Source organism: Galeopterus variegatus, unplaced genomic scaffold (assembly GCF_000696425.1).
Source record: "Galeopterus variegatus unplaced genomic scaffold, G_variegatus-3.0.2 Scaffold1900, whole genome shotgun sequence".
In the NCBI taxonomy this organism is placed as follows: domain Eukaryota; kingdom Metazoa; phylum Chordata; class Mammalia; order Dermoptera; family Cynocephalidae; genus Galeopterus; species Galeopterus variegatus.
In genome coordinates this window covers 66379-94260 of record NW_007728011.1, presented here as the reverse complement: position 1 = coordinate 94260, position 27882 = coordinate 66379, and the positions used below count along the sequence as shown (strand labels likewise).

Sequence of the window (27882 nt, the reverse complement as noted above, 5' to 3'; positions counted from 1 at the left end):
ATCATCAAGTCTTACCATTTATTTCTTTATGGGGTTAAACAAGAGCGGAGAGGCCTCTGCTCCACAATGCAACAAAACAGAAAGCAGTACACATACAAAGACTCTCACCGAAACACAGAGGCAGGGGTAAGAGGGGCGGGGGGGGGTGGCGGTGGAGACAACTGAATCATAGCTGGGTAAGGGAGGAAGGGATGGGGGATTACTAGGAAACCAGCTTGGAGACTCAGTCATAGGGACTAGTGCAAGAAAGTTCTACTCATGAAGCACAGTGTAGAAAATGGCATAAGAGCTGCCCGGCTCTGCTGCCTATGATGGAGGGCAGGGGCAGCCGGAGAGGTGGTGGAAGATCAGGGTGGTGGGGTGGATGGGGGCAGTCAAATGACATTGAGGTGGAGTGTGGTGTCCCACTCCCCTGCCACTGGGCAAGGCCTTGGGCTGGTCTGAGCCAGGGGTCTCCTGGGCACTTGGTGAGGGGGAAGAGAGGATGGGAGTCTCCAAGGATCCATTCTCTGGGGCCATGTGTTCCCTCTTTACTTCCCATTCCCTTTTCCCCTCCTGAGGATGCAGGAGTTAGAAGGCAGTACCTTACCTGCCTCTTCACTTATACATAAGCATGTCTGGAAAGGAACCAGCACCTCTTTCCCCCTCCAGCTGAAAAGAGCACTCGTGGGATGGGGTATGTGGCCAGGCCCAAAGTGTCAAGGGCCAAACAGGAAAGTGTGTGGGCAGGGCACTGGAGTGGGGGCACAGGCTGTGAGAAATAAGAAAACTGGCAGGGAAGGACTCTCCAATGTCATGAAGTAGATTTGGAACCCAGCTGAGGCCCTTGACTGATTCCCTCTCTACTAGGGAGGCCTCCCATTCATTCCTAAGTCCAGCTCTCCCCTCCCCATTGCCTTCTTGGCTTCACTCTAATGTAGTTCCAGCCCCCCTCTGCCCCAACTAGCATCATATCCTAGATGATACTGAAGGCCGCCTGGCCTGTCCCAGGAACACAGTTCTGGTTCTGGTTCCCTTTCTTGTTGGCTTTTATTAGCTTTTAGATGTCCCAGGCAATGTGGCCTCTCCCTCCCAGCGAACCAGCACAAGGCTAATGCCTCCAAGGGGCTCTTGATGCCTCTTCTCTCCTCCGGTCCTGTAGCCCAACTAAACAGTTCAAGTCCCTCAGCTAAGGAAGGACAGCACATTATCTTTAGTCAAAGGGTCCTCTTGCCAGCCTCTGGACTTTCTCCAGCAAGGGGCAGGGGTGCCTGGAGCAGGGAGCCTGCTACATGGTGAGTAGGAATCTGGTTGTTCCATAATTGAGATGGTAACAACCCATGGGGTCAGGGATGGGAAGGGATGAATACTCTTTGGTAGGCTGGGGACAGGGACAGGGACAGGGTAGGGATGGGGGAGGCTCTTCTCTGGAGAGCTCTGAGGCAATGCCACCAGCTTCTCCTTCATGGAGGCCTGGGCTAGGATAAGATGGGGGAGTATGAGGACCCAGGCCGATCCTGACCCACTTGGGCTTAAGTCCCTCCTCCCCATGGAGACTGGAGATGAAAATGTCTTTGGCCTCAAGGCCAAGATCTCCAGGGCAAGAGCGGCCCTTGGGAGAATGTGCACCTTCTGTAAGATATGGCCCTTCAGACAGCGGCAGTCTAACCACGTGCCCTCTAAAAGCCTTCTGTTTTGAGGCCCAACAACTCAGTTCCTGTGCTTTTTCCCCAGAGGGCTCCTTATACAACTCTCTCTGATATGGGGAGCAGTTCTGGAGCATGCCTCAGCACTGGCCACCCACCTACCGAAAGCCAGGTGGCAGAAGCCCATTTGTCCATCTCTCCAAGCCCTCCACCTACATCTCTCCTCTCCTCTCCCCCTTCCCTATCATCACTGTCTTTCACCACTCATTCTGTAGCTCATCCCTACCCCTCATTGCCTAGGGTGGAGGGGCACAGCTTAACTGGGGCCCCAACCTAGCTGCAACTGTGTGCACCTCATCTTCCAGCCTGGTGCTTCACCTGTGATGGCCCAAGTGGGGCAAGGTGCACTGAAGTGGCAGGAGGGCCATTGCACGTCTGCCGTCGCCTGTAAGGATATGGGCAGGAGGGAATTAAGGATCTTGGCAACAAAAGTAATGTGGAGGGGGGGGAAGAGCTTCTCCCCTCTGTGCCCCCCAACATTCCCTGCAGGGCCAAGGCTGGGTGAGCAGCCTCCTTCCCTGGGGTCATCAGGGCTGTCAGCAGGGGTGGGCATTTCCAGCCCCCACTCCCCCCCCTTTTTTTTGCTAAGCCCCATAGATGGGGGCTGGGGGGGTATCTGCTGCTCCTGCCTTTTTCTCCTGGATGAGTTCTGTAGCTCCCTGGGGCCCTCTGGCCGTTCTGTTGGAGCTGCTTTTGGGGTGGGGGTAGGTTGGGGGGCATATGTGGTCCCCCATTTCCCCCCGCCCCCACCTGGTCCTACACCTCCCATGGGAGGAGTCCCCTCCCCTCCACCTGTGGGGGCTGGAGCTGATGTCAGTGTATGGTAGAGGTCTGTCCTCCTTTCCTGCTGTCACTCTTCCTGTGTCAGGCCCTCCTCTAGGGCAGGCAGTGTCTCAAGCCCCAGTCCCCCACTGCCCTGGTTGCTGGAGAAGGACACCATGGTATGGAGGAGCATAAGAACAAGGACACAGAGCCGGATCCTGCTGGGGCTGAGGCGGGAGCCCCCAGAGACCGGCAGCAGGGAGGGCTTGTGGCCAACGCGGCCTGGGGGGTCATGGCGGGGGTGGTAGTGGTGGTATTGTTGGTGGTAGTGGTGGAAATAGGAGTGGTGGAATTGCTGGTGGTGGGTTTTGGGGGCCTCAGACTCCTTGAACTTCTTCTTCTCCGACTCACAGGAGACCCACTGCACGTCACAGCACTTGGTTTCCGGCCGCTTTGGTGAAGTATCCAGCAACCCTGCCAATGGATAAGGAAGGCGTGGTGGGGTGCTCAGGGGGCTGATGGCTATGCCTTACCTAGAGAGAAGATTTTCAAAGCTGGGACTGCTCAGGTAGCCCTGTCCAAGACTCCTTTCCCCCTGGCTGAGCAGCACCTTCCCCTTTTGAGCCCTTCTTTCCTCGGGACCCCAACCCCAGCCAGTTTCTCCAGATGATTCCCTGGCTGGGCATGTTCTTGGTAAAGAGACCACTCTGGTCTTTTTCCCTATTCCACTTGGCCCTATCCCAACCTGGGGACCTTACTGCCCACTCTTCCAGCCACTGACCTAAGTTAACTCTCCTTTTGTCCTCCCTGCTCCCACTCCCCTGGCCTGTGGCCTGCCCTGGACCCCCAGCCTCCTCCCCTTTCCCCAGTGCCCTGCCTTTACCTGTACAGATAAAGCCAGGGAGCCCTCCGTACACCATTTCCTCATTGTCGGGGAGTATAAAGGGGCACCGGGTCTGCACCTCCAGGCAGTATTGCTTGCAGGGCACCCAGCGCTGGCATTCCTGCTGGGTCACGCTGAAGTATTCTGAGCACAGCCAGGCCTTGTAGACAGCCTGTGGGGAGAGGAAAGAGCATCAGCCCATGTGCCAGCCCTTTCCCACCTCAGAAGAGAGGGATGGGGGGCATACTTGTGGTCTCTCAAGAGAGCCTCACCAATCTAACCCCAGGATCCAGGGGACAAAAAGGAAGAAGTGTGTGGGTCAAGGTAGGTCACTACCTCCTACCCTAAGATCTCCAATATCATAGCTAGGACTCCTGAGTCCTCCAATCTGCAGTCACCCAAGACTTAGAATTTGTTCATTGGCAAAAACCACAAAATTACTCCTATGTCAGAGCTGGAAGGAGCCTTACCAATCATCCCATCCAACCCTATAATCTCACGCTTGGTCCAAAGAGGTGTCCTGACTTGTCTGAGGTTACTTATGTATAATGAGGCAAATTTCAGTTCTATTCAATTCAGCAAACATTTCTTTGGCTGATCATGTTAAGTTTCTAAATTCAAGAAAGAGATGAAGAGGATAATCCTTGCTCTATCTCATTAGGGTGTTGTGTGGATCAAATAATATGGCACATATGAAAATGTTTGTAAACTCTAAAGTGCAATATAAACTTGAGGGGTTATTTTTTAATGAAAACAGGAATCTGCCTTACCAGGCACCACATGTGCCTTTGAGCTCTATCAGCTTAATCAATGCTCTGTCCTGTTGGCTTCAGCCCTGGTGTACAGCAGACAGCATGGACACTGCCACATTTCATCTGGAATCTTTGCTTGTCAGTTCCACTTCACAGGTACACTTCCTGTCCCTTATCTAGCCCACCCCTACTGGGTCCTAGCTAAGAAAGTTTCCCAGCTCCATATTCTTTGGTCGTCATCAAGCCCAGGGTTTCTCAACAGGGACACTACTGACATTTTGGGCTAGATAATTCGTTGTTGTGGGGGCTGTCCTGTGCACTGTAGGATATTGAGCAGCATCCCTGGCCTTTACCTACTAGATGCCAGCAGTATTTTCTTCCATCCCCCACTGTGACAACCATAAAACATCTTTAACCATTTTCAAATGTTCCCTAGGGGACAAAATTGTCTCCCACTGAGAACCACTGATCTAGCTTCATGTATTCAAAGTGTGGGCCTGGACCAGCAGCATCACCATCACCTGGGAGTTTGTGAGAAATTCAGAATCTCTGGTCCCACCCCCAATCTGCCAAGTCAGCATCTGCATTTTAACATGATGCCCAGGTGACTCTCAAGCAGGGGGTTAGAGCCCTGCCCACATCCAGTCCTGAAATCTTCAGGGGCACCTTCTGGATTCATAGTTGCTCCTCATAGCAATGGTTCTCAGACTTCAGTGTGCCTCAGAATCCTCTGGGGCATTTATTAAATATGCAGATGCCTCTCTCCAATTCAGCTTCAAGAGGACTGAGGTGGGCTCAGCAATTTTCATTTCCTTTTTCTTTTTTAAAGATGACCAGTAAGTGGATCTTAACCCTTGACTTGGTGTTGTCAGCACCACATTCTCCCAAGTGAGCTAACCGGCCATCCCTACATAGGGATCCGAACCCTTGGCCCTGGTGTTATTAGCACCACACTCTCCCAAACAAGTCACGGGCCAGCCCTAGGAATCTTTCTTTCTTTCTTTTTTTTTTTAACTTTTTGTCTTTTTTCGTGTCCGGCAACGGATCGCAACCCTCAGTGTCGCGCCCGGACCGGGCCGGGACTGGCAACGGGATCGCAACCCTCGGTGTTGTGCCTGCACCTCGCTCAGCCAGTGAGTGGGAACCGGTCTGCATGTGGGATCCGAACCCTCGGTGGGAGCGCCGCCGCGCTCCCAAGCAGCGCACTGTAGCAGTGCGCCACCGGGCTGGCCCGGAATCTTTATTTCTGAACAAAGGGTCCAGGTCATTCTGCTGCAGGAGGCCCTTCAACCACACCCTAAGCAACATGGTCTTAGAAGCACTCTGTCAGTTTCTTATGCTTATTTTAAACACTTTCACTAAACTACAAATAAATCTGATGTGAACAGGGACTTTGGCAGTGCAGTCCCACACAGGCTTTTCCCAAAGCAGGGGTGCAGTGATAGACGGTGATGGGGGAGGGGGGTCGTGGTGCAAATCAACCCCCTGAGGAAAAAAGCATTGCTTGGAACTCACAGGCATCTCAAATTTAACATGCTCTAAATTTCATAATGTAGTTCTTGATTTTTTTTGTTAATCCCAAATCTGTCCTCACCCTCAAGTCTTCACCATTTCAGTAAGTGCTACAAAACCTAGGTGCAGCCTTCATTCTTCTCTTTCCCTGAATCCCCACATCCAGTCCATCATCAAGGCATGTCAATTCTAGCTCTGCGTACATACCTTTGTGCAGGCCTCCATCATATCTCACCTGGATGAGAGTCCCTGATCTGGCCTCCCCACCTCCACTCTTGGTCTTTCCAATCCACTGTCCACCCAGGAGTAAGAGCATTCTCAAAATGCAATCGGATCATGTAATACCCTTGCTTCAAACCCTTCAATGCATTTAGATTAATGCCCGGGTTTCTAACCACAGACTTCAAGCCCCTGTGTAACTTCGCTCCTGTTTCTCTCTCCAGTCTCATTTTCTACCTCTCCCTTCAAGCTCATCGTGCTCCACAAACAGAAGTTTTCTTCTTTGCCTTGAACATGCTCTACTTCCTCCCACCTTGGGGCCTTGGCACAGGCTTTTGGAATGGCTGGGTCCTTCTCATCTTTCAGGTCTCAGTTTAAATGTCATCTCCTCAGAGAGGTTCTCCCTGACCACTCTTCCTAGAGGATGCTGCCTTTATTCTCTTTTCCTTGTTTATTCACCACAAGTACTACTTTGTCTGAATCCTTGTTTCGTTTCTCTGTTATCACTAAAATGTGAGTCACACGTAAGCAGACATGGGTTTGTCTCATTAACCATTGTGTACTCAGCATGATATGCATAAAAGAAATCTGTTGAGTGAATGAAAAGCAAGTAAATGAGAACATGCCCCTATTCTCATGGAAATTCCACTTTAATGGGGTAGACACATCTAACTTGAATCTATGGCATATGATCTATACCATAGGAGAGGTCAAACCACGGACCATTGGAAGGAAACAAGTAGAGAAGCTAGGAAAGATTTCAGTGAGGGGATAATAGCTAAGCTTGGACTCAAAGTACGATTTTATCAGCACCGCACTCTAACGAGTGAGCCACGGGCTGGCCCTCAAAGTACGATTTTAGATGGGATGGGTAGAGTGAGCCAAAGGGCACTTCAGGCCGAGGCAACAGCTTGAGCAAAGGCATGGAGGTGAGCAAATGCAGGTGTGCTAAGAGAACAGAGAATGGTTTCGTATGAATGGAAGGGAAAGGGTACTGATCTCCTGTCCGTGGACATTTAAGTTATTTCCAAGTTTTCACCATTATAAACAATGCTCCAGTGAATATATTTGCATACACATCTCATGCACACTTGTGCAAAATTTTATTTAGGAATTTATATAATTCCTAAATATGAAATTATTGGGATAAAAGCTACATGCAAAGGAATGAGGAAGGAGTGAAAGGAGGGTATAAAGGAACAGGTGAAGGTAAGAGGCAGGGTAAGAGAGAGCTGGAGGGGTAAAAAAGGGTAGTAAGAGAGGAGGTTAAGGGGTAAGAAAGAGTGGCAGTAGGGTAAGGGGATAAAAGAGAGGAGGTAAGAAAGAGAGGGTGAGAAATAGTATGGGGTTTGGGGTGAGGAATGGTAATAGTGGGGGTAGGAAAAAACAGGGTTGGGGAGAAAGAGCAGGGGGATAAGAGATGGAGGGGGTAGGGGAGGCAAAGGGGTAAACGAGCAGGGTGAGGATGAGAGAAGATGAAGGGTATGAAGGATAGGGGGATAAGAGAGGGTGGGGTACATAAGAGAGGGTAAGATGGGGGTAAGAGGGGGCTATTAAGAGGAGGGGTAAGAAAGAGGGAGTAAGAAAGACAGGCGTAAGAGCGAGCAGGGGGTGGATAAGAAGGAATAAGGGTGGATGACGAAGATGGGAGTGTAAGAAAGCAGGGGTAAGAAAGAAGGGTAAGAGAACAGAAGGATGGTAGGAGAAAGAAATAGAAGCAAGGCAGGAAAGAAAACAAAATCACAAGACCTAAGGGCTCCAGTGCCCCAGAGACGCTGCCCCCTCCCCCCATCTTTTGGATCCCAGAGTGCCTAGATGAGTCTCTGTCCACAGCCTCTGCCTCAGTCTCTGCAGCCTGGATCCACAGTCTGCCTTACCCTGACTGAGGTGGGCTGAGACCACATCCTGAGTGTGGAATCACCTCCCCCCGACGCTGCCCAACATCTACCAGTGGGACTCAAGGCCACTGTGGGATTCTCTCTGGGCTCTTCTAGTTCAATGTTCCTGCTCCTAGGTGAGGAGGCCCCAGTGGAGTTCCTACCCTCCTCCCAGGCATCCGCAATTAGCCCAGTAACAGGCTATGGTGGCTGGACACTCCCCTCATCTGCTCCTGGAGGGAGGATGGAAGGGAGGGAGGCAGAGGAGGCGGGGAGGGGTGGCCTGACAGTGGGAGTGTGGCCTTTCTGCTTAATTAGGCGACCCCCCCTCAGTCCCCACACCCCCAGCCAGAGTCACCATGGCAACAAGTGGGTGAGCAGATTGCCTGGGGAGGACACCAGGCCTGTGGGTGGTGAGGCAGGAACAGGCATGGAGCTAATGAGGGAAATGGAGGAAGAAGAACCACACGGGGCTCAAAGGTAATCCCATTCTCCTTGGCCCCACAGATGGCCAGCTGAGGCCACCGCTGGCCTGCAGGCTTCTGAGGTAGCCTGGGGTCCTTCTCAGGCAAAAGGTCTGGCTCTCAGTGCTACGGTCTGGGAAACAAGTCTGCCTTAGACTCTGTAGCCCTGTTCCCTGGCTGGGTCTAGGTACCTTGCCCTGTCTCATCAGTGTTTGCACTGGGCCAGAGGGCAGGGTTGTTTGGGCCGTCACAGGGGGCCTGTGCACTCATCTACAAGGATGGGGAAGAGCCAGAAAGGCCAGGCTTAGGAGAGCTGTGGGGCTTGCTGGAGGAGGTGGGGCATGCAGGGAAAAGGAAAAAATGTCTCAGAACCAGGCAACAGTCAGTTGGGAGATCCATGGACATCTTTGTCTCTCCAGTTTCTCAACTCTGGATGCATATTAGAATCACTCAGAGAGTTTTTAAAAAATACTCCTGTCTAGCTTACATCACACCTCAGACCAACTCCTTGCAGCTGGGGCCCACACATCTGCAATTTTCCAAAATACCTCAGGCGATTTTAGTATGCAGCCAGGGTTGAGAACTATCAGGTTAGTCCTACTTCATCATTTTACAGATGGGAAAACTGAGGCCCAGAAAGGGGTGTGGGGATGACTTGTCTACAGCCCCATAAAATAGTGGAAGAGGGAGGAACTTAAAATCTGGTTTCCTGACTCCAACTCTAGGGTTCTTCCTACTGAACAATCCTACCAGCAACTGTGAATTCTAAACTCAGGGGGCAGGCACAAGGGTGTGGGAAGGGGAGGAGAGCTGAGGAGAACCAGGCCTGCTCTGGGGTCTCAGGCTCTTAAAATTCCAGCCCTGGCTGAAAGGTCTTCTCCATCATGCCCTGTCCTCCGACCTCAACCATCCTGGGACACTGAGGCAAGGGGTGGTGGGGGTTGGGGATGGGGGGGGTGGGAAGACTTGACCTGGCAGTGCCCTCCTTTCCCCACCTCAGTCGGGCCACCACTGGGCTCCATCAAGTTCTGGCTGCTACAGCCCAGTTGCTATGGGAACTGGGAGGGGAAAGAAGCAGGGAGTAAGGAGAGGGAGCACCAATTAACCCAAAAAAGGAAGCTGGGAAGGCTGTCCCACCCCTCCCCCCAGCTGGGCTGCTGAGCCACTCCTGAAATGGGAAGGGCAACATGAGGGGGATCCCCACCCCTCCTGGGCTCTGCAGTTGCCGGTTTAGGGAGGAGTGGGAGGATCTGGAGAGCCTCACCCTCAGCCTCCCTGGCTTGCAGCTTTGGCCAGGGCATTCTCATCTCTACTCTCCTCTGGAAAGAAGTGTCTGACTTCTCCTAGTGCTGTGTGAATGTGCATTCTCACACCCCAAAGACAGGAGTCAGGGCCAGAGGGTTTAGAAAGAGAAGGCCATTCTGAGCTCTTGGTTTGGGGGCTGGAAAACCCTCCAGGGAGGAGAGCTTCAGTTCTTGCCAACCAGGAAGTAACCAGTTTCCTTCTTGGAGTCTAACTTGCTTCCTTCGCTAGGGCCTGTTTCCCCATCCAAATTCTCCCTATAGACCTTCTCTTCATGGCTGCTTGTCTTCTTAAATGTATCCTGGAACCCTTGGCCAGGAGCTGCAGCTGTAGAGCTTGTGGAGGCAAAGCAGCAATGTGGGTTGGGCTTGGGGATGAAACCCGCAGTCCACAGACACCGTGGTACACAAGTAACCATCCCGCCCCCAGATTTTACCAGTGAGAAAACCGAGGCCAAGAGAAGGAAATTGGCTTAGCTGAGTTAAGGGCATGCAAGAAATCAACTGTAAGCCAGGGTTAGAAGAGAGGCGCCCAGACCACTAACTCAATGCCTCTGTACTGCATCTATAAGCACACCTAAAATTGTGTGAGGGACGCCCTTGGGCAGGGTCTGAGAAGAGCCAAGTGCTCCTATTCCCAGCTCTGGGCTTTCAAAGGATTGGATCAGGGCCGGCCCGTGGCTCACTCGGGAGAGTGTGGTGCTGATAACACCAAGGCCACGGGTTCGGGTCCTATACAGGGATGACCGGTACGCTCACTGGGTGAGCGTGGTGCTGACAACACCAAGCCAAGGGTTAAGATCCCCTTACCGGTCATCTTTAAAAAAAAAAAACAAACAAAGGATTGGATCAGGGCCGGCCCGTGGCTCACTCGGGAGAGTGTGGTGCTGATAACACCAAGGCCACGGGTTCGGGTCCTATACAGGGATGACCGGTACGCTCACTGGGTGAGCGTGGTGCTGACAACACCAAGCCAAGGGTTAAGATCCCCTTACCGGTCATCTTTAAAAAAAAAAAACAAACAAAGGATTGGATCAGAACAGGGTATGGTCAAAGTCAGTCCCCCAACCAGAGGAAGGAGATCATGGGTGTAATTCTGGGGACAGCAGTAGTTCATTGGGAATGGCAGAGTCAGACTGGGATTAGAGGCATTACAAGGCAAATCTAGGAGGATGATAGGGCTTTACTTAAGTGGTTGTAAAAAATAAGCAGCAGCTGTCTTGCTTCTCAGAATGAGCAGTCATGAGTCAAAGTGACATAGCCTGAAGGAAAGGTGGGGGAGATGGCTGGAGAGGGGGGTGAGAACCTAGAGCCAGTGCAGTTCCAGAGGGCTCTCAGACTTCCAAAGCTCTTCTTAGGCCAGTGCTTGCATGAGCCTGGTGGAGAAGCAGTGTTCCTAATTCAGGGGCAGCTCTAAAGGGGCTTAGATGATTCATGTCAATCAGGTGAGAAGAGGAGACAGGTTCACGACTGCTCCGGAATGAAAGGGACCATGAGAGTCATCACTTCACTGCCCTATCTACTATTGGAATTTCCACTCCAACATCACTGCTATCCAGCTTCTGACTGTAAACCTTGTTCACTCTCTCCTTGGGCAGCCCATATCTTCAGACAACTCTAGTATTTAAAGAAGTTATTTTTTCTTTTGAGCTGAGATAATGCCTCCCTGTGGCTTCACTCATGGCTTTCACTAGACCTTCTAGGGCTATATAGAACAGTCACCTTCCTGCTTCTCATGCCAGCCCCGCAGTTATTTGTAGACTTCTCTGAATCTGGTCTTCTCATTCATTTGTTCATGCAAACACTTCCTGAACATCTTCCAAGTGCCTGGCATTGTGCTGGGAGCTACAGATAAGAGAGATGAGTAAAACAGGATTCCTGTCTTCAAGGAGAAGGGGAGACAACCATGTGAATCAACCACTGTAAGTCACTGTGATAATCAGTATACATGGTCCCAATTTACAAAGGTGATAAAGTGATATGCATTGAGTAGAAACCGTACTTGGAATACCGATACAACCATTCTGTTTCTCACTTTCCATACAGCATTCAATAAATTGCATGAGATATTCAACACTTTACTATAAAATAGGCTTTGTAATAGATGATTTTACCAAACTAATGTAAGTGTTCTGAGCACGTTTAATGTAGACTAGGCTAAGCTATGATGTTCAGTAGGTTAAGGTGTATTAAATGCATTTTTGACTTAAAGTGGATTTATCGGGATGTAAACCATATTAAGTCGAGGAGCATCTGTATGTACTTTGTATAGTGGTAGCATAATGGAAGGGGTGATTAACCATGTTTTGAGGGCTAAAGGACAGGAAATCATCTCCATGTGGGAACATGATGGGAGATGAGGCTGCAGAGGAAGGCCATAGCCATATTATGATATGCTCTGGATGCTGAGAAGGATCTGGGCTTCTTCCTATAGCTAATGGAGAGCCTTTCACGGGTTTTAAACAATTACTTATTTAAAGTTAGTTTATCACTTTGCTGTCTAACTTTTCAGACTTCTGTCTGAAAGTGTGGATGATGAAGTATAGGCATCAAGACCGAAGGCAGGGAGACCAGTTAGGAGACAATTGCAACAATCTGAGTTTGAGACGATGAGGACCTCAGCTGAGGCAGTAGTAGCAGCATTAAGAAATGGGGTGGATGTGAGAAGAGATGGTAAGGAGGTGGAATCAATAGGATTATTTACAGTTGTGGGGAGTGAGGGAGAGGGAGGGGTCTGGGATGACTACCAGGCTTCTGGCTTGGGTGGCTTAATGAATAGTAGTTTCATTTATTAAGGAAGGGAAAACAGGAGGAGGAGTAGATTTGGGAGTGAAGAAGATGAATTCACTTTTTGGTCATGTTGACTTTGAGGTATATATGGGTCAGCTCAGTGGAAATGTCAAGAAGGCATTTGGACATAATAGTTTGGGTTCAGAAGAAGGGTTTGGATAAATGTTTGGGAATCATCAGGGGTTAAGGGGTTAATCATAGGAACATGGTAGGACTATACTTTCTCACACTCTGAAGTTAGGCATGGCCATAAGACTTACTTTGGCCAATGAAGTGTGAGTTGAAGTGACATGGATTACTTCTGGGAGGAAGCTTTAGGAGTATAATTTGCCACATCCTCTTCCTTCTGTTGCTGACTGTGGAAGCAGTGCTGAGAGGGACCCTCTATCACTCTACGTCTTTTGGTGACTATCATGAGCAGATGCTCCCTGCTGACCTGTTTTGGACATGTATCATGAGCAAGAAATAACCATTTGTTGTGGTAAGCCTCTGACATTTGAGGGTTGTTTGTTACCACAGCATAACCTAGCTCACCCCGACTGACACAGCAATAGTGGAAGCCAAAGAAATAAATGGCATTGTCTAGAGAGAGTGGATAGAGAGAGAAAGGGATCAATGGTGGATCCCTGGAAAATACTAACATTTAAAGGGCAGGTGGGGGCCGAGCCTGTGGCGCACTCGGGAGAGTGCAGCGCTGGGAGCGCAGCGACGCTCCCGCAGCGGGTTCAGATCCTATATAAGAATGGCTGGTGTGCTCACTGGCTGAGCGCGATGTGGGTGACACCACACCAAGGGTTGCGATCCCCTTACCGGTCACGAAAAAGACAAACAAAAAAAGGGCAGGTGGAGGAAGGGAATCAGATGAAGATGGAGGAGTAGTTTAAGAGATTGGAGGAGAAACAGAAGAGAGTGGCATTCTGCATATTAAGGGAGGAGAGAATTTCAAAGAATAGGGAGTGATTAGCAGATCTAGATTTATATGGAAACACACTGGTTTGGGAAATTGAGGCAGTCTCAGTGGAGCAGTGGGGGCAGAAAACAGACAATAGTAAATTGAAACGGGAATGTGAGGGAAGAAAAATGGAGATAGCTATGTATAGATTACTCTTCCAAGAAGCCAAACATCCCCAGTTGTTTCCACTATTTCAAGGGATATGGTTTCCAGTCCTCTCTTCTATCCTGGTTGTTCATTTTCAGACATGTCCCTCTTTTTCTGTGTCCTTTGCAACTGAACACAATCCCCAGACAGGGTTTATCAACATGAAGTGACGTAGATGTATCAGCACTCCTGTCCTAGAAACAATTTCTGTTAATGCAGCCTAAGATCACATTTGCTCTGGGGGACTGTATCATATTCTGCTAGTAACTCATTAGAGAGGGGGAGGACTGCCTAGAGTGAGGAACCAAAGAGATAGCCTAGATCAAAGTTCCAGGATGGAGCCCAAGCCTTCTGGTGAGACATCTGTATAAATTAAACACCCTTGAGACTGTAGGCTCCCTGAGGATATGAATTGTATCTTACTAATCTGTGCATTGTCTTCAAGGTCTCACATGGGACTCAAATGGAGGAGGTGTACACGTGGAGCTGCTTGCTAAGTACCTGAAAACCAAGCCTCTAGCTATTAGCCCAAATTGGAGCAAGGTGGATAGCTCCGAGAAAAAGTGAAAATTATGGGTTATGAATGTGTTTGCATGGAATTTTACAGCTCTGATAAAGAAATTGGGGATGTATTAGCAAAAGTCATAGAAAACTAAGAAAACAGAAAAAAAAAAAAAAGAGGCAATTACTGACTCCAGGAAAACAAGTTGACCAAGGAAGGAAATGTAATCACAGTATCCCACATGACTCAGCTGTGAACAATATTTATTTATTTATTATTATTTTTTTGTCTTTTTTCGTGACCAGCAACGGATCGCAACCCTCAGTGTCGCACCCGTACCGGACCGGGACCGGCAACGGGATCGCAACCCTCGGCATTGCTCCCGCCCCTCGCTCAGCCAGTGAGCGGCCGGTCCGCATGTGGGATCCGAACCCTCGGCGGGAGCGCTGCCACGCTTCCCAAGCGGCGCACTGTAGCAGTGCGCCACCGGGCCGGCCCATGTGAACAATATTTATAATCCTAATAACATAAACACACAATAACATAAAAACATTATTGTGATATGCCAGTGCTGGGTGTATGAGGGAGGGGAAGCATGTGTGTGCGTAAGGTACTGCTGGTAGTAAGAGAACTAAATTCACCTCTAATCAAATAAAAAAGTCAATAGATATTTAAAACAGAAAAATCAAGAAACAGCATATTAACATGCCATTTAGAAATGTGGAAGTGTATCAAAAAAATAGCTAAGAGAGTTGGAAGTATTTAACTCTGAAGAGTGAAGCTCAAAGGTGGAGAAGAGGGCTACTGTTTTAATGAGCATTGAAATCTATTTAACATTTAAAAGATATTATATACATATATATAATTTTAAAGGCATGTATAAACTACAAGGATACGTATATGAAGGTCCTTCAAAAAGTTCATGAAAAGATTTGTATTATCTTTTAATTCTACTTTTCCACAAACTTTTCGAAGGACCCTCGTATATGATATATATATATACACATATGTAAATATGTACTTGTGTGTACTTCTACCCATATATCTATATGTGTGTATATGTATGTATATACACACAGGGATATTGAAAACAGAAAAATCAAGAAATAGCAATATTGGCATACCATTTAGAAAGGTGGAGGTAAACATCAGAAGAAATAGCCAAGAGAGTTTCAAGTGCTTAAAGAGTGAGGCTCAGGGGTGTGTGTGTGTGTCTATATATATATAGACATACATACAGATACACACATTTATGAACATATATTACTTTGATAAAAATGAAAATTAAATAAAAACATAAACTGATCTGCAGCCATGGACCTCAAAAACAATAAAACAAAATCCCCAAGACTTAATCTGACCAACTTCACCAGACTCAGCCCACAGTGCCCTGACCTAGAGTCCCAGGCCCTGCCCTGCCCTACCCTGCCCTACCCTGGATCATTACTATCACCACTGTCTGGGCCATGGGCTTGGGCCAGGCAAACTTAATAGGCCAACAGAGCTAACAAGCGGTCCCAAAGCCAGAGAGAGAAACTAAGATGAGAGGAGGAGAGCTTTGAGGGCTTTTTTATTTTTTATTTTATTTTATTTTATTTTATTTTATTTTATTTTATTTTATTTTATTTTATTTTATTTTATTTTATTTTATTTTATTTTATTTTATTTTATTTTATTTTATTTTATTTTATTTTATTTTATTTTATTTTATTTTATTTTATTTTATTTTATTTTATTTTATTTTATTTTATTTTATTTTATTTTATTTTATTTTATTTTATTTTATTTTATTTTATTTTATTTTATTTTTTCCTTTTTGTCTTTTTTCGTGACCGGCAACGGATCGCAACCCTCAGTGTCATGCCCGTACCGGACCGGGACCGGCAACGGGATCGCAACCCTTGGCGCTGCCCCCACACCTCGCTCAGCCAGTGAGTGGCCGGTCTGTATGTGGGATCCGAACCCTCAGCAGGAGCGCCACCGCGCTCCCAAGCAGTGCACTGTAGCAGTGCGCCACCGGGCCGGCCCTAATTATAGCTTCTTTTGTGCTGCACACACTCCCCTCTCCCAGGCACACCTGTTTGCCACAACAACTAGTCCTGAGCTCAGGTCCAGGACGCAATCTCCAGCCTTCTGCAGTGATCACCAGGAAACCAGCTCCTTGTCCCTGCCTTACCTCCTTCCCCCCAAATGCCATGCTTTTCTAGATAGATGAGAGGCTGGGGAAAACAGAGACCTGAACAAAGGTGACTGTAAGCTGTGCTTGGTCTGTAGTGATGAGGTGAATCAAGGACTTTGGATTCCTTCCATCTCCCTCTCTGCCTCTTCCCTCTCTCATCTGAGCATGTCTTTGTGCCCTCACACACCAGAATCTCTCCAGCTGCTTTTGGGCTCCTAATCTCCCACCCCTACCCTAAACGCTTTACTTCCTGCTCCCATATTACCTCTCCCTCCTCCCAAGAAGCCTATCCCAGTGTTGTCACTCTCAATTGGGTATTAAGCAATCATTTGGATTAAACACATCTAATTAAGGTGAGAATAATAATAGCTACATTTACTAAGTGCTTACTATATGGCTTACTATATGGACTCTGTTCTAAAGACCTGGCCCTGATATTTATTAACTCATTGAATCCTTACAATCACCCCCTGAGGTTGAGACAGGTCTTTACAGAAGAGGACAGGGAGAACTAAAGAGTTTAAGTAACTTGCCCAAGGCCCGCAGCCGATAATAATAATAATAATAATAATAATAATAATAATAATAATAATAATAATAATAATGGTGTCTAGTATTTCTTGAGCACTTTCCATCTTGAAGGTGCTGTACTCTTAAGAGATTAACATGCTTTATGTCATTTAAGCCTCATAATGACCCTATTTCTTAGGTTCGAAGGCAAGGAAAGTGAAGTTCCAAGAGAGATTAAAGAATATGTTCTAGGTCTAAACACCTATTCTACAGACAAGACAAATTGCAAACTGGAATTTGAAGCCAGGTATACCTGGACTCTAGTGCCCAACCTCTTATATATCTTGAGATTTGTCCTTGGGATAGTCTGTTTAAATCACTACCACACCACCGAACCTTGTTACTCAAACAAGTCTCTTTTTTGATGAAATTTCAGGTCAAGAAGGGGAAGAATTTCTAGGTTTGGATGATTGGGCGTGGTTCTCTAAAATCAGTCTATTTAACCCATTCCCCATATGAGTAAGGTTTCCTTTGTAAGTGGGTGTGGGGGGAAGAGCATGATCATTTCTATTCCCCTATCAAAGCAGTCCTTTGCCTCTTTCCTGTACACACACGCACACCCCTAGGAAATGGAGGTGTTGAAAGGAGGCAAACACTGCTTTGTTCTTTTCACAACCACCAGCTTCCTACCCAGAGCCTGAGGCTCACTATTCTTGCTCTAATCTTTGGCAATTGGTGAAAAGAGAACAGCTGTCTCCAGCAGAAAGGTTTTCTTGCCTTAGGATCTGAGTTCTCCTGTCTCAGGTCCTACCAGCTGGGGGCTTCTGAAATAGCCTTGCCCTGGAAGACTCCAATGCTGGAGTCCATTCCTTCAGAAAAGCCTCAGGCAGCTACACACTCTACCTAATTGCTTCTTCTTCCCAGCTTATTCCATAAATGCTCTTCACGGAGAAACCTTTGCTCCAGCCAGATGGAGGGTTATTCAGATTCTGGCTCTGCTACTAACTAGCTGTGTGAACTTGTACCTGTAAGGAGGTAGGGACTCAGTCACTAATTTGCGATGTGACTCTGAGAAAAGTACTTTTTCTCTCTGCGCCTCAATTGGGATCCAATAAGATGTTCCCTAGGGAAGAAGCATGTTTGGTGGGAAGACAGGGTCAAACATCTTTAAACTCAAACAGTCCTGCAGTCCAACTTCCAGGTCTGCTCTTACCAGTTATAAAACCTCAGGCAAGTTACCTGACTTTGTTGATGCACATTTCCCTCATCTGAAAAATGGAGATAATAAAAGTACCTACCCTTACTTTTCTGTAAATGATGTCTGTAAAGCAACTAGCACAAAGCTTTACCTGTACTATAATTCCACCAGCACGGATTGGGTAGTACCATTGTCTGCTGACATTTAAATCCCTGGATTTGACCTAGATTCAAATCCTAGCTCCAGCTCTTACTAGCTGGATGTCCTTGAGCTAGTCATTTAACCTCTCTGAGCCTGTCTTCTCCTCTGTAAAATGGGATAATATGTATGCATTTCACAGGGTAGATGCAAGAATTAAAGACATAAGATACCTGGGATAGTTCCTTTCATTCCCATTCCCTCCTTTCAACTCTAAGATGCAAATAACAAATGAAAGAAATCTGCCACAAACATGATTGGAAAAAAAGGTTAGTATCATTAATGCATACAAAAGAGTGCATATAAATCAATAAGAAAAACACAGAACATGAACAGACCATTCACAAAACAGGCAATACAAATGGCCTATAAACAAGAAAAGCAAATGTCTGACCTATGGAATACAAATGAAAAGCCAATGCTATACCATTTTTCAACTGCCAAATTAATAAAGCTTTAAGGATATGATACCCAATACTTGAAAAGTGTGGTAAGTTAGTCTCACACTTTTCATGAGTATAAACTAGAATAATTTAGTCGTTTGAAAGAAATTTGATAATGTATGTCAACAGCCTTAAAAAGGTTAATCCTCTTTGATTCTGTAAGTCTAGTTCTAAAACTTCATCCTGCAGAATTAATGTTTATGCTCCCATTGATATACAAAACAAAGAAAAGAAAAAGTCATTTTGTGTGTAGATGTTTATACAAGCACAGAGAGAGGGGTGCAAGAATATACACCAAACTGTCAATATCAGTGACCTCAGGGCAGTGGGACTGGGAGGGAGCAAACAAGGAGGATTATTAATGTTTTCTTTATAAACCTCTGTATAATATGGTTAGATTTGGTACAATGAACATGCATTATTTTGTGATTTTAAACAACTCAGCAGAGAAATAAAAAAATGATTGAGATAGCATTTATTAGTAAAAAAAGAATCACAGATCTGACACAGATTTATGAACAAAGATATTCATCAAGGCACTACTGTAATAGTAAAAAGTTAGTATTAATGTAAATATCTAACAATAGGGCACTAGTTAAATAAGTTACATTATTCATGTGATGAAATATTGTACACTCATCAAGAATGAAGTTTATGAATATTTAATTACATGGAAAGATACTCAGTATAACAATAAACTAAAAATAACAGGATAAAAAACTGTTTGATTTCAATGTAAAAATATATAATCGCACCCATTAGGATGGCTATTTTCAAAAAAACTCCAGAATATAACAAGTGTTGGCAAGGATATGGAGAAATTGGAAACCACATACATTGCTGGTATGTATGTAAAACGGTGCAGAATATAAAAGGTAAAATGTTGCAGCTACTGTGGAAAACAGGATGGCAGTTCCTAAAAAAGTTAAACATAAAATTACCATATGATCTGGCAATTCCTAGGTATAAACCCCAGAGAATTGAAAACAGGGACTCAAACAGATTCTTTTACACCAGTGTTCATAGCAGTATTATTCACAATAGCCAAAAGACAGAAATAACCCACATGTCCACCAACCAAAGACTACATAAAAAAATGTGGCATATACATACAATGGAATATTATTCAGCCATAAAAAGGAAAGAAGAACTGATATATGTTACAACATGGATGAACCTTGAAAACACCATGCTAACTTAAATAAGCCAGACACAAAAGGACAAATAGTATATGACTTATATGAGGTACCTAGTATAGTCAAATTCATAGACAGAAAGTAGGGTAGTAGTCACCAGAGGTTGGAGGGAGGGAGAAATGGGAAGTTACTGTTTAATGGGTACAGAGTTTCTGTTTGGGAGAATGAAAATATTTTAGAAATTGATAGTGGTGATGGTTGTACAGCACCGTAAACGTACTTAATGTCACTGAATTGTACACTTAAAAATAGTTAAAATGATAAATTTTATGTTATATATATTTTTACCACAATAAAAAAGTAAACAGTGTCTCTGGGACCTTCTTCCTATTATACTTCTATTTCCCCAAATTTCTCAAAGACCTTTTTTTTTGTTTTTTTTTTGTAATTGTAAAAAAAGATATTTTGAAAAGATTCTGAGTCTACACTAATTCTGAAGGATTAATTTGGCTGGAAGTTTTAGTTGAGTTCAACAGTAAACAGACATGCTTGCCTTTTGCAGATCAGCCAGATAGCCATGCTGTCTGCTTAAAACCAAATAAGATAGGAAACATTGGTAACATCCACTATCACCAAACATCCTTCTTCAGGCAGAACTTGCTAGGCTGGCACTTCCTTCGACCCCCTAGAAAAGCCTAGGCATCCAAAGCCAGGGGCTCATGAAAACCCTGGCATAGGAACTCAGCATCCAAAGCTCAGGCCAGGCCTCAGGAGGCCTGTAGTGACAAGGTCATGGTCACCTGCATTTACTTTCCCTTCCAGCTCTACCTGCACGTGCTGGGGTAGGGGGGTGGGGGGGCATGCGTGGCTCAGGACTGCATTAGGCCTGCTTAGGGCAACTTCCCCTCCTGCCCTGGTTGATCTCTCCAGCAGATTAGGGCTGAGAATATAACAGAGATACCTTTTCTCCAGGCAAGAGGAGCCCAGCTCCTCTGTCTACTTTGTAGAGTCTGCAGAAAAAGGAGGGAGCAAGCAACTCCCTCCTCACACCCATCCTCCTGTCACTCTCCCAGGAGGATACCAGTGGATGATTGTCACAGGGCCTTAAGGACATAGACTGGGATATTGAACAAAGAGGATGTTGGTGGGTCCTCGTTTTTGAGCCGAGCCACTCCAGGGGGCCACTCAGCTGCCAATAGGCTCTGCTGGGCCTCCCTTCCAGTGAGCCCAGCTTCTCACTCCAGCCTCTCAGTACCCAGCTGGGCATTGCTTCTGACAGCTGGAGATTATTAACATTTTCTTTATACATTTGTGCACTGGGGAAAGAACAGACAGACCTGGGTGTGTATCCCAGCCCTGCTGCCTTTTAGTTATGTGGCCTGGGTAGGTCATTTCCCCTCACTGGGCCTCAGTTGCTTCATTTGTAAAATGGGGATAATGATAGTACCTGCCTGCTAGGAAGACTGTTAGAATTAAATGAGTTCATGGACATATATAATGCCCCTGGATCTTTTAGGCACTCAAAAGTTTGCAGTTTTCTTTTTCCTTTTCCCTTTATTACCCCTTTCTTTTTTGGTGCCAATTGGCCTCATCTTCTGGCCCAGAGATTTGTGGCTCAGGTTCCAGTTCCTTTCTCCAGAATCCATTCAAGCAAGAGCTTTGGCCCTGGCAGTCCCTGTCATTCTATAGTAACTCCTTTCCTCTCCAGGGCCAGCTGCAGCTTGCCTGGTGCCTTTATTCTCCCCTCTAAGCACCTACCTGGCTCAAGGTCTCAAAAATTCCTGCTTTTCTGAACCCCCTCTTCTGCCCATGGAGAAATGGTTGGTCCAGCATCCCTGGCTGCTTGCATACACTCTGGTCTGTGTGCCTGTAACCACAGGAGCGCAAACACACTCATTCCTCAGAGACACACCAGGCAAGCATTGGAGAATGGTGCTGCTGGGGGCCAGATTTGTCCAGACCCCCCAGAAGCAGAGGCTGCCTCTGGCTTACAGCAAACACCTGCAGCTGGAATCCGCATGTGGCTGAGGGATGAGCTGGGGAGGGCAGGTTTGCCACCCAGTCTGCATGGGCACACAGGAGGTAAACAGACTCAGAGGGTGGGAACACAAAAGAACTGCCCCGAGGGAGAAGTTTTTCTAGGGCAAACTCCCCACCTTGAGTCTGAGGTGTTGGCCTACATCCCCACCCACACACAGAAAAGTGGGTGGACCCTTTCCCTGAAGTACTGAAGTCTGTGGAAGCGACCGGCATGCACCCACATGGCTTAGAAGCACCCTCTCATGCTTGTGATGTGTTCAGAGATCCTTGACACTCCTTTGATCTCAGCCCCACCCACTGTCTTCCCTTTCCTCACCCCCTCTGCCACTGTGTTCAGCTGACTCTCCCAGCCAGACCATGATATTGGGTGGGAGGCTACTGGGCTCCCTTCCTCCACATAACTCCCCCCATTCCCACCCTCAGGAGATACCAGTGTATCCTTCCTGGAGGTTCCCGTTGCTATGGTGACTATAGTAGTCAGGCACCAGCCTTCAGGAAGGATGGGAAGTAGCCATGGAGAAGACTGGAGGATGTGTGTGTCTGTATGTCTAAGTGTGTGTACATGCATACATGCACATGTCCCCCTGAGTGGGGAGGAGAGAGGGAGGAGAAAGAGAGCAGAAGGAGAGGGGAAGGGGGCAGGAGAAGTGAGCACCAGAAAATGAAAGGTGGGCAGGAGGAGGGATGGGGATAAGGGAGGTGAAGTGTGAGTGGGGTGTGAAGGATGCGAGGGGTGAGGGGCATGGAGGTCAGAAGAGGGGTAAATGTTGGGAGGGGTGTGAGGTGGGAGATGGGAGGTGAGGGGCATGGAGTGGATGGAAGGGGCTGACTCTTAGAGAGGAGCTGGGTGGGGAGTGGGGTAAAGAGTCGGGTGGGAGGGGTGGAGGTCACTGTTGGGAGGATCAAGGGTTGGAGGACCACAGGCATGGGGATAAGGGTTAGAGAATAAGGTGTGGATATGGTTCGGGAAGGGTCTAGGGGTCACTGGTATACGGATGGGGTGTTGGGTGTGGGCTAAAACGTGGGAAAACTTGTGGTGGGGGTGGGTCAGGATGGGGATGAGGGGTCTGGAGAGGTGTGGCCACTTTCCCACTCCCAGGCTTAATCCACTATGTCCTTGTCCTAGCTATAAACATTGCTTCTTCTCTGTCCCTGCTCCAGGGACAGTACTTCTGCCTGTGTGTCCTGCCCCTTTCTGGAACCCCATACTCACACTCCTTGGTGATGAGGAGATAAGCTTCTGTGGACTTGGAGGCCCTTCCCCCAGGGCAGGCTTTGCCATGGTTCCCAGTAGGCTGCTTATTGATTGCCTCTACCTTCCTCTGCCTCCAAACAGGGACCAGAGCATCCTTTCTGGCCACAAGAGCCCTGGGTCAGGGAGGCTGCCCATGGGGCACTGCTCCTTGCCTGCCAGCCTGGGTGACAACAGAGACCACTGGCCAACTTGAGGCTCCTGCCCTTTGCCCAGTACCCTGAGCTCCCTGTTCTATGCACCCCTCATACCCAGCATTAGCCTGGGAGTCCTGCTTGGCAGGAAAGCTGTGGCAGGTGGGAGGAGAGAGGAAGGCAGTGAGGCAGAAACAGCTACCAGCCGAAGTGGAGGAAGAGCAGAGCCCCAGTGGGTATGGGCAGAAAGCGAGGCGCTGGCTCTGGCAGCCCCCCACCCCCTCCCCATGTGTGGGTGTTAGGCCCAACCTCTTTCTCTAGCATGCCCCATCCAATGCTGCTGTTCAGGGATCAGGCTCTGCTCATAGACCTAACTAAACTCTGGGCTGAAATAGACCTCAGAGGTCACCTGGTCCAACTCCCTGACCATCTGGTGAAGTCACCTTCACAGCATTTCCCCCAGGGGTCTGCCTGTATCAGGCCAGATATTTCCTGGGAGCAGGAGCTTACTTCCTCCTAAGGCAGTCTTTCCTTCTCTGAAAGGAAAAAAACTATTAACTGAGCAACTCTGATGTGTCAGGCCTACATACTGTACAGAGTTCTCATTAATAATGACCTCACAGGACTGTTAGGATGAATTAGCCCCATTTTACAGATGAGAAAAGTGAGGCTCACAGAGTTGAAGTCCCTAGCTCAAGGTCACACAGGTAATAAATAAAGAGCTAGGTTTGAACCCAGGACTTTCTGACTATGAATTCCCTTTGGGGCCAAGCAGGACATGCTTCTTCGTTTGTACCATGACACTCTTCTGAGGGGTGAAGTCAGAGACCACATCCTCCTGAGTCTCCTCCAGGTGAAACTGCTCCTTCAACTCTCTGCAGGAGAACTTGGGTTCTAGCTTCCTCCTCAACCCAGTCAGTGAGACCCAGAACCAAACACACAGTCTACCAGGTGGGTTTGGGCCAGTCCAGAATAGAGCAGAACCATCACATCCTTCCTCAGCACTAACCTTTATTAACATGGTCCTATGGCTGGTAAGAGAGCCGAGAGTTGTCCTTCCCTTGGGCCTCTATCCCCCCTTGGATCAAGAGTTATGAGAGAAGAGGCAAGGATCTTGCTCTCATCTCCACCATTCTCCCCACTTTGAACATTCTGAAGTGAATGCAGGAAAGAGGCAGAGGTTGGGGAAAAGGCAATCACGACCAGGCAGGGGCATGGCAGGATTGGGAGGATGGAGAGCTGTGGGGGAGTGGGGTGGTTGTCCAGTAACCCTAGGAAGGGCCAAGAGGTCCAAGGGGGTGGATAGGGCTTGGAGGTGCACAGGAAGATAAGGGAGGGGTGAAGCACGGTCCCAGGGGTTGGGAGAGGTCAAGGTAGGGACCGGTATTGGCCTGCCTGAGTTAACATTGCCCTGCTGTGCGAGAGGAAGTCAGTCGCACATTAAGGAAATGTTGCAGCTGGTACTAAATTGGGAGGTGTCACAGACAGCAGTGAGGACAGGTATGATTCGTGGGGCCCTGTGTGGCCCAAAACAGGGGCAGACACTGCAAAGGGAGAGAACAGGTTTCTGGGGCCACCTGGGAAGGATCTGACTGAGGTACTCAGGACAAGTCCCTGAGGACAGGGGGTCACTGAGCCCTGGAACAGAAGCTCCAGGCTTGGTTTCCAGAGGTAGAAGAAGCCATCCTCATCCTAGCCTGGGGCTGTGGCCTCTCCACTCAGCAGAAGCTCTGAGGGTGAGGCATCATCTCCCAGGGATCTCATTCGGGGTCGGGGCTGGACAGGAGGGCTTGGAGCCTGGGAGCAGGCTTGGGGATTGGCAAAGAAGGCCTGCAAAGAGGGAGAGGGGGCTGCAGGTAGGAGGTGAGCAGGGCTGTCTTGTCCTTTAGTGTCCATAATACAGCTACATTTGAGAGCTCTGTGGGTTCGGGCCTCAGCTGATAAAGAGAGCACTGGAAGAGGGGTGGGAAAGACAAGAAGAGAGCTGTGGAGCTGGCACTGCCCTTCTGCTGGCACAGCAGGCAGCAAGAGATCAGGAGGAGTTTGCTTGCTGGCTGGCTTGCTCGTTCGCTGGAGAGAGAGACAAGGAGACAAAGGAGAGGAGGGAGAGCCATCGGGAACTTGATGGGAGGCCACGGCAAAAGCTTGGGCTTACCACCAGAACACGTGTGTTGAAGTCCTGGCACTCCTGCTCATTAGCTGAGACCTTAGGGCAAACTGCTTGCTCCCCCTGCACCTCAGTTTCCTCATCTGTACAATGGGGCTAATGGTGCTAGTATTACCAACCTCCCTGGGCAGTTGTGATCTCCTAACATATGTGAGAAGGGTTGAAATCCCTAAGCATTACATCCATGTCAGATGTTATATTCCTATTACAAAATACCATCAGCTACCTCTTCCCACTTAAATATCACAAAAGGCCCAAAGATATGGACAGAGCAAGGTTTATTATCCCTGTTTTACAAATGAGAAAATGAGAGCTTAGAGAAGTGAAGGGACTTGCCCAAGGTCATACCGCTAACAAGTCGTAGATGTGATAAGGCCTCCTGAATCGGAGAGATCAGTCGTCCTTCTCCTATATCAAACTGCTTGGTAAAAACAATCCACATGAAGAATTATCATTTAGTGCAGGATCAGATGGAGCTTGGAGCCGATTAGAACATGGGAAAAGAAAAAAAGCCCATGGGAAAGTTGTAGCGTGGCTCTCATTCATCCTGGTGATTGAGAAAAAAACCAGTCAGGGCATGGGTTTGGAGGGAGGGCCACAAAAAACAGACCACTTTATTCCATCTGTGAGTGGACCATGCCCCTTTGCTCCCACTGAGTGTATATGTCTCTATCTCTATAATGACACAACGTGTCCTTCCTCATGATAGTACTTCTGCCTGTGTGTCTCTGACACTGTGGGGAGGTGTGCATGTGTGTGACATGGTGTCTGCTTCTATGGCACTGTTCATGGGTGTGACGACTTCTCTGTATCTCTGTATGACTTTGCCCAGGGTGGTGGTGGTGGTGTATGGCAGTGTGTGTGAGTGTCTATCTGTCTGTACACCTTTAAGAAGTGGAATATCTCATTTGGTAGTGTGAGTGAGGCAGTGAGTCAGCTGAGGCTGAGAGAGGTGGGAGGGAGACTGCTAGGTTACGAGAACAGGAAAAAGGAGAAGGAGAAAGTAAAGTCAGGAGAAAAGAGCTACCCGTTTCCTCCCCAAGCTTCTGTCCCAAATACCTATGGAGCCCACCAATAGCCTGGAAGCCTTGCGGAAGTCCACAGGGGCCATGCTGGATAGAAGGGGGCACTTTCTGTCCCTCCTCAAAGCCTTGAAGAGAAATAAGCAAGGCTAGGAGGCAACTGTCTCTCTCTCCAGCTCTTGGCCCCCAGCTCGAGGATGTGTGAGGCCACCACCCCACCTTGTCTCCTTGTCACTTGACCCTTTGACCTTGCTGTTATCTTTCCTCCCAAAGGCAGGCCCCCTGGCCAGTCTGGGCAAGGAGGGCAGTAGCATTGGGTCCCAAATGTTTGCAGCCCCCACCCACCTACTGTCTAGAATAACCCTGCCAGGAAGTTTCTCAGCACTCAACTCTTCCCTAGGCAGGCCTGTTCTGCAGCTGTCTCACCTCTCCTCTGAATGCCCATCCCCAGCAGCCAGAAAGCCAGCTTTCCCTCCACTGCCACCCTGGAGTATTGGGAAGGCACTGGGAGTTTTGTAATGCACCAGCCTTTCGTGGCCCTCCCACAAGCCGCTGTGGCCCTGTTTTCAGCTCCTTCTTTTGTTGGGGAGATGAGCCTGCAGGTTTCCTCCTTGGGAGAAGACAGGCACCCCTGGGCTCCACCTGCCTAGTCTCTGGCCAGCCACCTCGGGTCACATAAGGTCAACAGTGTGGTGTGCCCCACCACCAGGAATTCCCCTTCTTTCACCCATTGGCAAGAGCCAAAGGGTGCTGGTTAGGTTGCCGAATATTCTTCCTCCAGCCTTTGGCCTTCCCCTTGCACCAGCCAGTCTCAGGACTTTCAATTCCAGCCCAGGAAAGGAGGTGGGCACGGCTGACTGAGGATGGAGGCTGGGGGAGAGCAATCTTTCCTTCCACCCCTTTGCCAGCCCAGGGGCCCGGAAACCCCTCCCTTTTCATGCAAGAGCAGGGTGCCAGGAAGTCCCAGCCCTGCGGTGTCCAAACCTGGAATTAATAGAAGTTGGCCAGGTGGTAACCTGACCTGGATCCCTGAGGATGCTCTGGGGAGGGTCCCAGGGTGACACTCGCAGTCCCGCACTGGGAACGGTGGGAGTGGTGGGGTGGGTAGAGAGAGAGAGACTTCCATTTTTCTCTCGGTCCCATTGCCACCGCCGCCACCGCCCAGGGAGCCGGTGTGGTCGTGGACGTCAGTCCCTACCTTACAGCCTTTCATGCAGGACCGGATTGAGTACTCTTCTGCCTGTAAGTATTTATGCAGCACGAGGTCGAACTCGTCATATTTTTCCTGAGCATGTCGGTCCAGCCGCTGGTACACCTCGACACAGTTGCTACACGCCTCCCAGGCCCCGGAGCCCGGGCTGGCCACTACGGCCAGCAGGTCCCCCAGCAGGGTGTCCAGGCTACAGTCCAGGCTGTCGGGGCGGTCCATGCCCAGCAGCAAGTCCCAGACCGTGTAGGTGTCGCAAAAGGAGAGAGTGAAGTTCCGAAAGTGGCCTTTGAGCAAGTTTTTTTTGGCGGAGGGGAACTCGACCGGGGCACGGGAATGGGAGTCAGGGGGCTGCAGAGGAGGAGCCGGGGTAGTCGGTTCGAAAAGTCTCTGCAAAGATTGCAATTTGGTGCAAGCTGCGTCCAGCCCCGTGGGCTCTGGGACGCCGCCGCAGACCGGTCCAGGGCCGGCGGCGGGGGCTGCTTTGGTCAGGTTGCTGTATCGGGGGCCGCAGGTGCCCGGGGGCGTGCTGGGCTCGCTGGGCAACGGT

General features: G+C 48.5%; 1 protein-coding gene across 1 annotated transcript; it reads right to left on the bottom strand.

Annotated features, from left to right (window-relative positions):
- On the bottom strand, positions 1-27875 carry FAM155B (family with sequence similarity 155, member B). The gene is made up of 3 exons (XM_008579495.1): positions 27324-27875; positions 3331-3502; positions 1-2921 (listed from the first exon to the last, which is right to left on the bottom strand). Exons 1-3 carry the CDS (start codon positions 27552-27554, stop codon positions 2536-2538), a joined length of 789 nt encoding a protein of 262 aa, XP_008577717.1. The 5' UTR covers positions 27555-27875; the 3' UTR covers positions 1-2535.
- Between the last annotated feature and the right edge of the window lie 7 nt (positions 27876-27882).